Source organism: Lissotriton helveticus, chromosome 10 (assembly GCF_964261635.1).
Source record: "Lissotriton helveticus chromosome 10, aLisHel1.1, whole genome shotgun sequence".
Classification (NCBI taxonomy): Eukaryota; Metazoa; Chordata; class Amphibia; order Caudata; family Salamandridae; genus Lissotriton; species Lissotriton helveticus.
In genome coordinates this window covers 240608569-240622344 of record NC_136071.1, presented here as the reverse complement: position 1 = coordinate 240622344, position 13776 = coordinate 240608569, and the positions used below count along the sequence as shown (strand labels likewise).

General features: G+C 41.7%; 1 protein-coding gene across 3 annotated transcripts in view; it reads right to left on the bottom strand.

Moving 5' to 3' along the window:
• Positions 1 to 13776, bottom strand: part of FLCN (folliculin) — a 205488-nt gene that overhangs the window by 46114 nt on the left and 145598 nt on the right. For all 3 annotated transcript variants that reach the window (XM_078665222.1, XM_078665221.1, XM_078665223.1), the window contains exon 11: positions 10781 to 10886. In XM_078665222.1, coding sequence (XP_078521348.1) covers positions 10781 to 10886 — 106 coding nt within the window. The remainder of the gene's footprint in view (positions 1 to 10780; positions 10887 to 13776) is intronic.

Below are 13776 nucleotides of genomic sequence, written 5' to 3'. Positions count from 1 at the left end.
AGCTAGGCTCCTCCCCCTAGAGATACACTCTTGATTAGGGGAGAGCAAAGTTGTCATGTTCTATGGTTGTCAGAAACTAAATCCCTTCTTGTCTATCCAGGGAGGTTAAAATCCTCCTTGCCTATTCGAGAACGTTTCTAGTGAACTCTGAGCTAGCTGGCAAACACGAAACTTTAAGTCTAATATCGTTGGTAGAAGACCTAGGTAACCTCTGCCCTAGGTCTATACTATTGAAGATATTATTCCAATGCGCAGAGCCTATTGGGATAATAGGAACTACACTACAGTGGAGAGACTTGTGTGCGTGGGTGAGGAGCCGGAACGTGATCCTCTTGTCGACGGGGAGCCAGTGCAGGTTCCTCAGGTGGCTGGAGATGTGGCTGCGTCGGGGGACATCCAGGATGAGTCGGGCGGAGGCGTTCTGGATGCGCTTGAGTCTTTTCTGTAGCTTGGCTGTGGTTCCGGCGTAGAGGGCGTTTCCGTAGTCCAGTCGGCTGGTGACGAGTGCCTGTGTGACAGTCTTCCTGGTCTCGGTCGGGATCCAGCGGAAGATCTTGCGAAGCTTCCACTGCAATAGGTGTTCACATGTAACACGCTGGCTGGTTACTGGAAAACTCTTCTTTAAAATAATTATGTTTACATAAAAAAATGAAGGATCTTGTTGCTGAAAGAATTAACCTGCTATACTACCGCTGAAATGAGTGCTCACATGTAACATTCTTGCTGCTTACTGGAAAACCCTCAAGGGTACTTCCTATTTATTATCACACCTTCATGGCTTTGAAGACAAAGTGAGTCATGATTGTAACTAATTACTGTAAGAATGCTTTGAAACCGTGATCATTTTGATCCCCTTCTTTATCACCCCTTTCACTCATCATTATCAAAAGGTATACAATGAATATCCACCAGTTAAATAGAGGGTCAGAGTTTCATATCAGTCAGACTGTTACTCTATGTGTATTCTTTATCAATCCGATTGCACTGTTTGAATGCTCTTTCTTAGTTGCCAAGTTTTTAGATTGTGTATGTGTGACAATTCTATGATTTCTGTGGACTTATGAGTGAGATTCCCCCTTAAATGAAAGATCACTAACCTACTGTCCTTCCAGCCAGGTACAGGGCAAGTGTGCCAGAATTTCTAAGAGAGGCCCTGCAGCAGCCCACCGCTGCAAGGTGCATAAATGCCTGGTTTTGCTTTCACACGTTGCCTCTGGGTAGACATTGATAATCCCCTACAGGAGCACTACTTTTTTTCGGCACACATGAAATGAAGCAATGTGACTGTCATTTGAGAAGTAAATTGATAATGTAAGTCGTCTGGCTGGTGCATAATAGGAAGTGAACTACCAATGATACAGTTCATTAGAACATCAACACAGTAAAATAATGTATTCATATTTTCTGAAGCGTAAACCACTGTTTTACAATAATTTTTATGACTGTCAGTCAAAAGTACTTTATTCGACAGCCAAGAGTCATAAAAGCATACAATATTATAAAAATACAAATCAAATGCTTTATTTGAAGCAATCACCCCACTGTGTGGTCGGACGTCTGGTGCCTCTCTACTGGGACACTGGTGTCAGGCAGCGTAACTGCCTGTAGACTGTGAGAGTGCTTTTTCATTCACAGGGTGACTTTTCTATCCCTGCTAATGTAATATCTATCAGGTCTTCTTAGCTATACTTTACACACTTTTAAGCAGCAGCTTAGTTTTGAGTTGCCACAATGTAGTTATGAATAACTTGCTCATTGGATTTGTGCAAATTTCAGGAAAAGAATGGCTTGATTCTTTTTTATAAGCTGACCAACAGCAGGCTAGACTTTATCACACTCTTAAAAAGAAAAATATGGAATAAGTGTTCTGGGGTCCCCCAAATGCAGTGGGGAATTTCTCAAACATTTATGACTTCAATGAAGATCATTAGGATGTGGACACAGGACAAAAAGAAATTTTTTTCCTGCTCGTTTGATATTACCTGCAATTCACTACCTGCTGATAGTTAATGATTAAAGAATAGGATCTATAAAAGGCAGTAGAGCTGTAGTTCATGTATCTTTCATATTTCTCACCATCTACTGATTGTAATAACCTGTCCTAGGATTATTTTTGTAATAAATATGAATGCATTCAAAACTATTTGCAGATTTGTCTGAACCAGCCTTTCCTTTTTAGCATATATTGCTCATAGGATTAATTTCAACAGATATTGTGGGAGGATTGGGGTGGGTGGAAGTCCAACATAAGCACACTTGTTCCTGAGAGCTACGGAGTTGCTGCAATGGAAAAGGGGGAAAACTGAGCTCTCTAGAGTGCTCAGTAAGAGACTGGTGGAAGCTGAGTGAAGATGGCCTCTTCCCTGCCATTCGGGTTCTTGCTTTTAAGATTTTTTTTCTCCCTACTGTGCCTTCCGTTTCTACTAGGCACCTTCCAGCGGCCTGGCTCCATCCAATCAAATACCTTAAGGGTTTCTTTTGTGCTCCTTTATTCCCCTGGCGTTCTCATCCATCCCCCTCATGCCACTGGCCTTTGCTCTTGGCTCACCCAGCATGGGCTTGGATGCAAGCTTCCTTCCAACCGGTTACAACTGCTAACTCTGTAAGACTGACATGGTGAACTGTCTATGGCTTACAGGGAGTGCTTGGCTTGTTATCCTTTTGTGTTGGCTAGGAACTGGGTGCCGGGGTTATGGGTCCAGTGGAGAGAGTGGGCATGCCTCTGAGCCAGTTGTGTCTGTTTGCTGGGACTATTTGTGTTACCATAGGGGGTTGAGAGTGCCTGACTTTGTGCAGGTGCCACCCTTCCATGCTGGGCCCACATGTGCCCAAGCTTCCCTTTCCGCTTGCTATTTAGGCATATTCCTTTTAAGACATTCTAGTTCCATATAAAACAGATTACCACTGCAGCACTCGCTCTTTTCTCCATATTTTGTTCATTTCCCGAGGCTTTTCATAAACCTTTTTTTTTTTTTAGCTTCTAGTGTTGTTGGGGAAAATGAAGTGAGTGGCCGGCCCTTTGATATCGTCTACTTACATTCTTGCATTGCTTATGGGTGTCCTCCCATAACAGTTCATGTCGGGTTTCATTCAAGCATTAACATCTAAACCCCTCCGAGCATGCAGAACTATTCGCTCTCTGCCCGCCTAGCCCAGATCTCCACTGCACTCTGCCATGTCTCCCATGGCGGCTGCCTCTGCCCGAGCCCTCAGTCTGCATCTCGTTCCCTTGGAAGAAGTTCCACCACCCCATACCCTTCTTGCCACTCCCTCTCTCCTCTCGTTCATCCAGTGACTGATTGAGGCAGTGTAACAAAGGAGTTGGTGTAAATATGTCCATAGGGCGTGTCTCTCTATCTTTGAAGGTTGTGTGTAGGAGGGTGTGTGATAATGTCTGCTTTATCGGTGCGTCGTTTCAGAAGGTTGTATGTCTGTGCAGGGTGTCCCTGCTGGACGTGTGTGTGTGTGTCATGCAGGATCGACGTTTGTGTGTCATAGTGGTTATGTCGGTCTTTTAAGGGTGGTGTTTATGTGTCCCTCTCGGCGGGACCTTTCATTTGCTGCAGTGTTTGAGCATGTGTGTGTGTGTGGGAGGCGTGCATGTGAGTGAGTGTGTGTGTGGGAGGCGTGCATGTGAGTGAGTGTGTGTGTGGGAGGCGTGCATGTGAGTGAGTGTGTGTCTGGGAGGCGTGCATGTGAGTGAGTGTGTGTGTGTGGGAGGCGTGCATGTGAGTGAGTGTGTGTCTGGGAGGCGTGCATGTGAGTGAGTGTGTGTCTGGGAGGCGTGCATGTGAGTGTGTGTGTGTGGGAGGCATGCATGTGAGTGAGTGTGTGTGTGGGGGCGTGCATGTGAGTGAGTGTGTGTGTGGGAGGCATGTATGTGAGCGAGTGTGTGTGCAGGAGGCGTGCATGTGAGTGCCTCATTAAAAATCTGTGTCTGTGTCTGAAAACAATAGCTGCTCTCTGAAGACTCCGCTCTTCACTGCAGCAGCACCCACCCCAGGAATGCGAGAGAAAATAGGAGTGAAAAGGGAAATTAGAGAAAAGATGGTAAGGGGGCATAAAAGAGGAGAAACGGGAGGATACATTAAAGCAGTAATCTCATAAAAACAAAAAACGAAAAGAACATTTAAAAAAGAGATCATTAAAAAGATAGGAAGGGAAGGAGAAACCATAAACCAAAGGACAAGAAAGAGGGGCAGAAAGAGGGAAAAGAATAAGCATTTAAAATAATAAAGAAGCTAATCTGAATGCTGCTGGATAAAACGTGAATGAGATGCCACTTAGAATGTGTCCATCGCAGAGTTCTACCTGCAGTCTGAAGTTTACAGATACAGGCAGTTCAGAGGGCTAATAACATGCTGCAGAGATGCACGTTTAGCATGCAGGTTCACAGATTTAAATTACACAACTATGCAAAGATCACTGTCTATTCCTGAAGGTCCCATATTAGAATAGCACTGAGAAAGCTGAATAGATTAATGCTCCCAAAGAAGTGATTTTATGTGATTTATTGATCAAAGTTTGGAGGCATCGTACTGCATAAGTGGGTAACGTGCACATTGCATGAATCTACATGTAACCTTTGTATCACAGGTTCCAATTTCAGTGTACTAGCTCCACACTAGAAGAGCACTGATAGTATGATCTCTATACCAGCAGAATTCTGGGGTTAAAACTTAAAAAAAATACAAAAAAATAGTAATGTGTTTGTTCCGGCCATCTGAGTGATTTAGGTATTGTGTGGGACAAGCAGATTTCCTAACAAGTATATTTCAGTTACTTTTGCCCTCTGGACAAGTACTTTTTGAAACAAAATTTACAGCCCTGGATACGCCAACAAAGGAAGACGTTGGAGAAAAATGTGGCAGGCTAACTTCTGGATTACTGGGACAAGATCCCTGACACATACTTTTTATATCGAGTGGGCCTTATGGTACTTCTGTAAACCATATAAACGCAGAATAAATTATTTCCTTTCATAATGTAGCTTGTGCTACTATCTAGCACATCATCTATGAATGTACCTTTGAGCGGAGGTCTGGAAAAACGTCGCCAAACCTCTACAGGTTTGTGGTACAATAAAATTGCCCTCGATTCACTCTGTCCTTGTCCACTCAACTGTATCTGGAGGAGACATCCCCCTTCCAGTGGGCCCGTAAAGCCATTACCTATCTAAGGGTCCAAATCACTCCTAAACTTACAGACCTATACAAGGCCAACTTTCCACCCCTGCTTAAACGCCTGAGAGCGGACTGCAAAAAATGGAGCACAGCCTACATCTCATGGATAGGGATGGTCAATGCAAATAAAATGAACATATTGCCACGTCTCCTGTACCTCTTCCAAGGCTTTCCCATCCAACCAAATCTTCTCTGAACTTAAAACCATGCTGCTCAAATTTATCTGGCAAGGAAAGCGTGCACGGCTCGTCTATCATTTGTTAACGAGACCACGTTTGAAGGGAGGCTTGGCCCTCCCAGATTTTTTAACCTACTACAGGGCGGCTCAATTACGGGTACTGAGCGAATGGTCACTGGGCAAATCTGACAACTTATGGCTCCATATCGACAGACAGGTTACGGGTAGAACGATCTGGGACTTGCCATGACGACATAAAACAGATAGGCCTCTTAATGCTTACCTAAGTGTACCTACCTCTACCACCCTCCAAGTGTGGGATGCAGTAACCCAAACGCTTCCGCTAACTACATTTCCGTCTCCTTACACTCCCATACATTTTTCTAAGAACTTCCCCCAGCTCTTCACCATGAGCCCTTTGATTTATGGAGGGAGGGGTGTTGCCTGATGATCTCGAACCTCTTCCAAGGCTCTAAAATACGCTCCTTCCACGATTGTATGAATCGCTTCCACCTACCAGTCACTGATCGTTTCCACTATACTCAAGTACTTCATTGGGTCCAACAACCACAGATTCGCCAAACTGCCACTAGAGACTTCCTTCCAATTGAGAAATTTTTCCAGACGGACAAAGGGTGTATTTCCTTTACGTATACCTTCTACTTACACTCTCACCACAACGTCCACAACGCCACAGAGTATTTTGGGGAGACATGCTACCAACACCACCCTCAGACAAGCAATGGGAATCCCTATATAAAGATATAGCGAAATGTAATACATCTATGTATCTCAGGGAAGCCCATTATAAAACACTTTATGATTGGTACCTTCACCCCCACAAATTACACTCTGTCTTCCCGGGTACCGCTGACCGTTGTTGGCAAGGTTGTGGTCTATTGGGAGACTTTAAACATATATGGGGGGACTGCCTGGTCATTCAAATCTTCTGGAAGGAGATTCTTTCCCAGATTAAGCTCATACTAGGTTATCCAATAGGAGAGTCCATGGAACACATACTACTGGGTTTGCACGATCCCCTACTCAAATGCCAAACACATGCTGACAGATCCATTTTGTGGGTTTGCCTGGGAGCTGCGAATATGGCTATTGCGAGGGCATGGAAGAGACCCGAGGCCCCCTCGCTCTCACAATTGCACGCTCGATTATGGAAGGCGTTGGCAATGGAGCGATTAACGGACATCACAGAGGAATTGAGGACGGGATTCGACTATATCTGGTCCCCCCTGGTTAGCTACCTCTCAGAGGGTCTTCCCCTCTATGCCTGCAGTCCTAGGTTGAGGGCGTTACACCTCTTCCTGATCTGAAGCACCCCTGCTCCCTTTGTGAGACAACACCATTGATATGACAGTCACAACGAGGATAGCATCTGGCGCTGGTCGTGGGAGGCTTTCATTATGGTTCGCCCTCCTCTCCCCCTTGCAGCCAGCAAGTGGGCATCGCTCATTTCCCTGGGTATCACCGTAGTTGGATTGTTTCTTTTTCTTTTTGCCCCCCCCCCTATTTTTCTTTTCTTTTCCTTTGTCTGTTTACTTGCTTCTCTTTTCTCTCTTTATATCTTATATATCTGTGCAAGGGTGATCGTTGTTACATGCTCTGCTTCAATTTAGGCAATGCCTGTATAAGACATCGAATAGATCTGCATTGGATGCTTAATGTTTATTTCTCAAAAGTGTTTGCACATATTGACGCTATGTGGAGAGTTGGGCCCAGTAGCTCCCGAGAACGATTGGGGCTATTTTTGTTTTTTCGTTATAGTACGGCATTTTCTGCAAACATTGAGGGACAGACCTAAGAAGCCAACTAGAACCTGTGCTCTTTATGTTAGCTACATACAGATTGGTACCTGTTCCCGTCGAAATACTTGAAAGGCATTGTGAGCTATATTCTTTATGCACTGTTTGTTATATGTGACAAATGTTTCAATAAACACATTTTGACCCAAAAAAAATTGCCCTTGATGATGAAAATACTTGAGATAGACAAAAGCTATGAGTGACCTAAAAGTCAATAGCTATAACTAACAAACATGAACATGGTTCACAAAGGCTCTTGCTTCTTTTTGTGATGTACTAAAGAGACACTCTTCCTTTAGCCACTATACCACTTTCCAGGCAGTCCTTACTGCTTGGCTCATGGTTTGACACATGGTTTGACAACTCATTAGAGGTAATAAAGATTGCAAACTTCCCATTTTCCAATCCTTCATCCACCACCACATGATTTTCCATAGTGTTTTTCACCTCTACGACAACTACTTCAAGGTATTTCAAACGTGTTTTTTTTAGTTCTCTCTGGGCTATCATTTCCTTTGGTAGATCTATTTTAATTTTCAAAGGTTCTTTCATTGTTTTCTACCCCTCTTCTACTACACCACACCAACAAAGGGTCTGCACAGATTTAGCCTTGGATTGATCATTGGGGCACTCACTGTTCATTCTGTTCCCGGGGGTCAATTCCATTTACCGACACACTCTGTTTTCTGCCATTAGGCAACCACCAGCACAGTTTAACACTATATGAAATATTTTCACAGGCTTTCAGGAACATATTGGAAGCACATTATATTTGCATACTAATTGCCTGCTTGTCCCAGTTGCATGCAGAGTCCTCTTTTTGTCCAATTTAGTGACACCACATTGTGAAATTAAAGGAAACTCAATAAAATGCAGGCAGGAGCATGAACCACTTAGTGGAAAATTGAATAATCATAATTGTTCTAATCATTGTTCAAGAATTGAGAAGTTGCAGCTCTTGATTCATTAAGATGACCTAGGGGCATATGTATCAAAGGATACATTTGCGATTCTCAAATAGTGATTTTTAGAGAATCGCCATTTGAGAATCGCAAAACGCTATGTATGTAGGATTTGCAAATAATTTTGCGAATCCTACTAATTGCGAATCGCAAATTGCGATTCGCAATTAAGGAATACCTCCCCATTCATTCCTATGGGAATTGAGAATGCAATTTCAAGGGTGCCAGAGTGTCAAAAGGACACCCTGTTTCACCCCTAAGATGTGCATGTGTGCACATGTGGCACACATACACGCCCTAAGGGTATGTATGTGCGCCACATGGCACTTTGAAAAATTGAAAAAAGTGAATTTTTCAAAGAAATCGCAAATTACCACCAACTTGAAGTTGGTGATAATTTGTCACTTCTTAAGGAGAAATCGCACAACTTCGGTGCTTTTTACATCGCATTTAAGAAATCGCAAATTTTGCGATTACCTATTTTGCAAGAGCCTTTTGGGATGATACAATCCAAAAGGCTTTTTCCCGTTCGCAAATGGGCCGATTCTGAGAATCAGCCGGTTTGCGAATGGGAAAGGGGCTTCATACATATGCCCCTAAATCATTACTTTTTTCCCCTAGAGCCTTTGGGGAAACCCATTTATTATTATTTTGCGTATAAGTGTGGAGCCTAGTAATCAGTTTATTAGAGGACGGTGTGATTAATAGATGTTCTAATGGATTAATGATGGATGGAGAAATTGGAAATGTAGGGTGCATTGTTTTACAGGCAGCTCGAAATTAATAATAGAGGAGTAATTCTAGTATCGGTACCTGTGTATCATCATGACTTGTGGGCGGATCTAGAAATGTGTGCCTTTTGGATATAGGTTGCCTAATGTAGAGATGCCCATTTTACGGGCATGTGTGATGGCTCCCATGTCATGTAGGAAAGGGAAGTGGGTGGAATGCAAGAGGTGAGGAGGGAGCAAACTAAAGTGGATTATCTGTCCGCATTCGTAGGCCATCCCAGGCCCAGCGCAGGGTCCCAGCGCAGGGTTTCGACTGTATTTATTTTGTTGGCCGTTCTGTGGTACGGTTTATAGACAGCCACTTGCAATGGGGTGGGGTCGGCCATGTCCTTCTCAGTGGCCATGTGCGGCTGAAACGGGATGGGATGTATCCAAAAGTGAAGAAATTGCGTTGTGCACTCAGCGCATACAGCTCAAAATCAGGAGCTCCTAGCCCTCCCTTCAACAACGGACGTGTCAACAGCTCCCAGCTCACTCGGGTTGGCCGCCAGACCTGAGCAATCATGATGGTCCACAGCAATTTAAAAAAGGTTTGAGTTAAGGGTATTGGTATATTGACAAATAGGTATAACAATTTAGGGAGACCGATCATTGCTTCGATTAAGGTAAGTCTTTGATACTTGACCTAAGCCAATCAACTTTGTCTCTCCCTGAAAATAATATTGAGAATGTAGCAAAAATAGTATAAGCACAAGTGAGTTCAGATGTTCTTGGTCACCATCATCACTAAGTGTAAATGTCGTTGAATACAAGAATAACATGGTAACAAGTGAGGTAACTCGTGAAGCACCTGTCAGATGTTTTGAAAGTCTGTTGTGAGAAATTCTACTAACTGCTGATTTGAAAGACCACTTACTGTGAGACCTGACACTAACTGTGGAGATTACAACATCACGCTTAGTTTGTCAACAATGAATGGAACTATTATAAATATAAGAATATAATTATTATGATTTAATTATTATTATATTAAAGCAATGTACTGTAATTTGTGGGATTTACGAAAATGTAAGAGTTGAACCTCAAATTTAAATTCCATTTGTGGAATTAATGCATCACAAGAGTAACTGATGTTGATGGTACATATTGCTAGGTACATTTCCTCTACACCCTACAAGTAACAACGTTCTTCGAAATTTGATTAACAGTAAAGTCTTTAGGATCTCTTTTTAGGACAATTTGTGCTTTGAAAAGAAGACACTATCTTTTTTTATTTTACTTCAATAGATTTGCTTGTGGCATACGAAATTAAGGTTAAATTCTCAGACTGCCCTTATAGGACCCTATAGGATGAATAAATTCCTGGACAAACAAATAACCAGTTTCATTCAGCGTGGCAGACAGGTTGATAAACAGCATTATGGAACACTTTAATAACATAATGTTTATTTATAATGTGCATGTTTACAGAGACGGGTATCTTGGTGCTGAACAACCAATGTTTATTATCCATCTCAATAGGACTAATTTGTACTAATTTTAGCGACCTCAGCAGGATAAAGGGCTAACTGGTGATATGAACCTGTGACCATGAGATTAAACAAAGGTCCCAAAGAATGCATTATTCTAGTGAACCATCAGGCCCACATTTTGTGATTCCTCCCTTTTAGCAAAGACTAAAGATTATGGTTCAGCTCTGAAACTATCTGCAAATCAAAGAAAGACCACAGATGTATCATGTTTACAGCAGAGTAGATAAAAATCATATGCTTCAATCCCATACTAGACTGAAGAAGAGCTGTGCATTAAAGGGCGCATCACCCACAGGTTGAAACTGTTGCAGGTTTGGAACAAACAAGTCAAAAGTATGTAAATGTAAAGTCAAAAGTATACTAGAGGAATCTCTTACTTCATCCACTCTTCTTTGAGGCAGACTAAGCACTGATCCACAACCTCCACTGCTAGGTTCTCATTCCTGAGAGCAGCTTCAATTTTATTTAGGATGGTCGGCCCAACTGGAAGACAACACAAAGTAAAGTAAAGTAACATGTTAGAAAGCCACTGCTAATGATGAAACAAATCGACACATTATCACCAAGGGTTGAATGGAGCTCTAAACATACACATCTGCACAATCTCCTGCCTGTACAATATAAGCATAACACCTATTTTAATGAGGTGAAAGATTTAAAAAACAGTGATATATTTCATTATGGTTTGGCTCTTTTGATCCCCAACAATTAAGTGATAACCACCATAGACAAAAAGGTAAGCGGTTACAATTTTCCCTAGGTCAGTGAACAACCCACTTTGTGAAATCCTACTAGTATTGAGAAACCCAATAAGAAACTTTAGTTATAATTCTGAATTATTTTAGCACACAGAACTCTTTTGGCAAACAATACAATTTGAGCCAATCTTGTTTAAACAAGATATTTTAGTTTTTTGTTTTTTTAACACAGATAATCTGCTAAAGTATACTGCCATCCAGATTCACAGCTGCACACCACTTACACAGGGCATTCTCCAATGTGCGATACAATTGTACTTTATCACTAATAGACCTGGTACAGAAGAATACAATTTGGACTCAAATATATTACTGTGTAGGGCATAAGAGACGTGCAATTTCCATTTCCCCAGAGTTCAAGACCAAACATCACTGCCGTGAATGCGTGAGTTCCATATACTGATAATATAGCTTGCAATGACTGACCTCCAAAACCTTTAACAAACCTTACAAGTGCAGCATTACATTATTTTAAAGGTGTCAGATTATTTTCCAACTGTGCCATCCAGCTTTCGTTGCTAGTGAACCTAACAGTAAGATAACAGTTATCATTTTGTTCTCTAACAGTTTCTTTAGCTTTAAGGCAACATTTCCTTATCAGATTTCTTTTCGGTACCAAAGAAATTAGTGCAGTTTTGGCAATGTTTAAAGACAAGATGTTGATGTAGCTAAGACTGAATTTCTTCCCTACCTTAGAAATAATGGGTAGATGGTGTATAATAGTCTGCGCCATTTCTGTGCTTTTGAACACTCACATTTTTTTGTAAAGTATGAAGGCTTTGTGAAGTAGCCGTCTAAAACCACACCTAGTTATGGTTAGCTAGGGCTAACTATAACCAGGAAGCTATGGAAACACATTTTATGAATACCAAAAAGCTAAGCATATGTAAATCAGTTGTGCTGTTTCTTAATATATATTTTGTTTAAACAGTTTAATTGACAATTATCTTCCCTGCATATTCCTTCTTTTTGTTTATTTTTTAATGTTCATAAGATTTATTGTACACTCAAAAATACAGGTTAATAAGCTAGGCATTAAGAGTTAATTATTCACCCAGACAGTACCGTTGGAAGGTCTTGCACAATACTGAGATACTGTTGTCAGTTGTCACAGGCATTTGGGTTAACATCAAGGAACAAAAATGAAATCTCAATTATGTAAATAGACAACGGTGTTTATCCATTCACACAAGAGTTCTAGATTGTTAATGAAGGAGTTAAAAGGGAACGACTCAAGGACCTATCTTTTCAACACTCCTTTAACAGGAAAATAAAAATACACCCCAATTCCTACCAACCAGTGTTTAGTAAAGCACACCTATGCTTGACTACACCAGATGATGCGATCCTTTAATCACTTTTTATCAGTTGGTGAAGAATGTATTGTATAGCCCTGTGGTACCAACGTATATAATACTGTGCATCATTCTGGTCAAACACATGCTGAAGCTCTTCTACAGATTTAATTAGTACTTCTCCTTTTGTAACATCTGCATACCTGTACGAAGCTTGCTACCACACTAAGCAAGGAATTGTTAATTACTTGTAATCGGAGTACAACACCGTGGGCATCTTCACCGAAGTTATAAAGCAGAATAATAATGCCTGCATGCGGGGACCCCGGAATACTACTTTTTAGGTCTCACCTAGGCAGTGCGCATGCGCTGCTCTAGGAGATGACCTCTAGAAATCGGTCATCTCCTTTTCAAGCACACTCGTGCTTGTGGTGGTATTCACTTTGTGGGAGCTAGCAGCAGCGTGCCGAACATTTGTTTTTAATTAGCATGGCCGTGAGCCGCTGCTCCCGTTCCAGCTAGGGGCAAGCTACCACACGCATGAGTTCTTTAAAACAGTTGTTTTTATTTTCCCTTTTTTTCACTTCTTATCAGCTTAGCTTGTACTTTTGCTCCATTTCCAACTTTCCCGCTATAGCACTTCTGCAATAAATTTACTTTTTGCCACTTTTTTATTGCATTTTGAGTCTGAAAAAATGTCTAATTTGCAACTCCTACGATTTGCGTCTTGTCTTGGGGTCTATAAGAGAGAAGACTTCTCCTGCATTTATCATACTTTTATTAAACCAAATTGCAGTTGTTAAAAGGGCGTCCTTGTATACTCTCTAATACTGAAATCTGTTAATAGAACAGGGCACCGCATATTGTGTTTTTTGTCTTGTATGTGATGTGGAATACAACTAAATGGCATGGGCATACAAATGGTATGAAGGTGCATTGCATTTCACAATAAACATGAAAGGCCCCTAAATTAACTCTGATGCTGATGTGCAATGTTTTCCGATGTCTCCAATTACCTACTCTGGTTCAAAGTGCTTGAACCATGCCATGTGGTAAAATGGCGCCCTCATTCATTCAATAATTAAAACGGACTGTTTTAGCAATACCGTCATGTATAAACGAGTAAAAATGACGACAACAAAAACTCCCAAGGGAGAACAATATTCATTCCTACGTTTGTTGCATACATTGCAGGCTAATGCATACAGCACAACTCTTGTCTGTGATTGATCAAACGAGCTCCAGTCATGTAGAAGGCAATCCCGTCACTATAATTGAACTAGCCTGTCTGCCCCACCCCTTCCCCCCTCATCCTGCCCC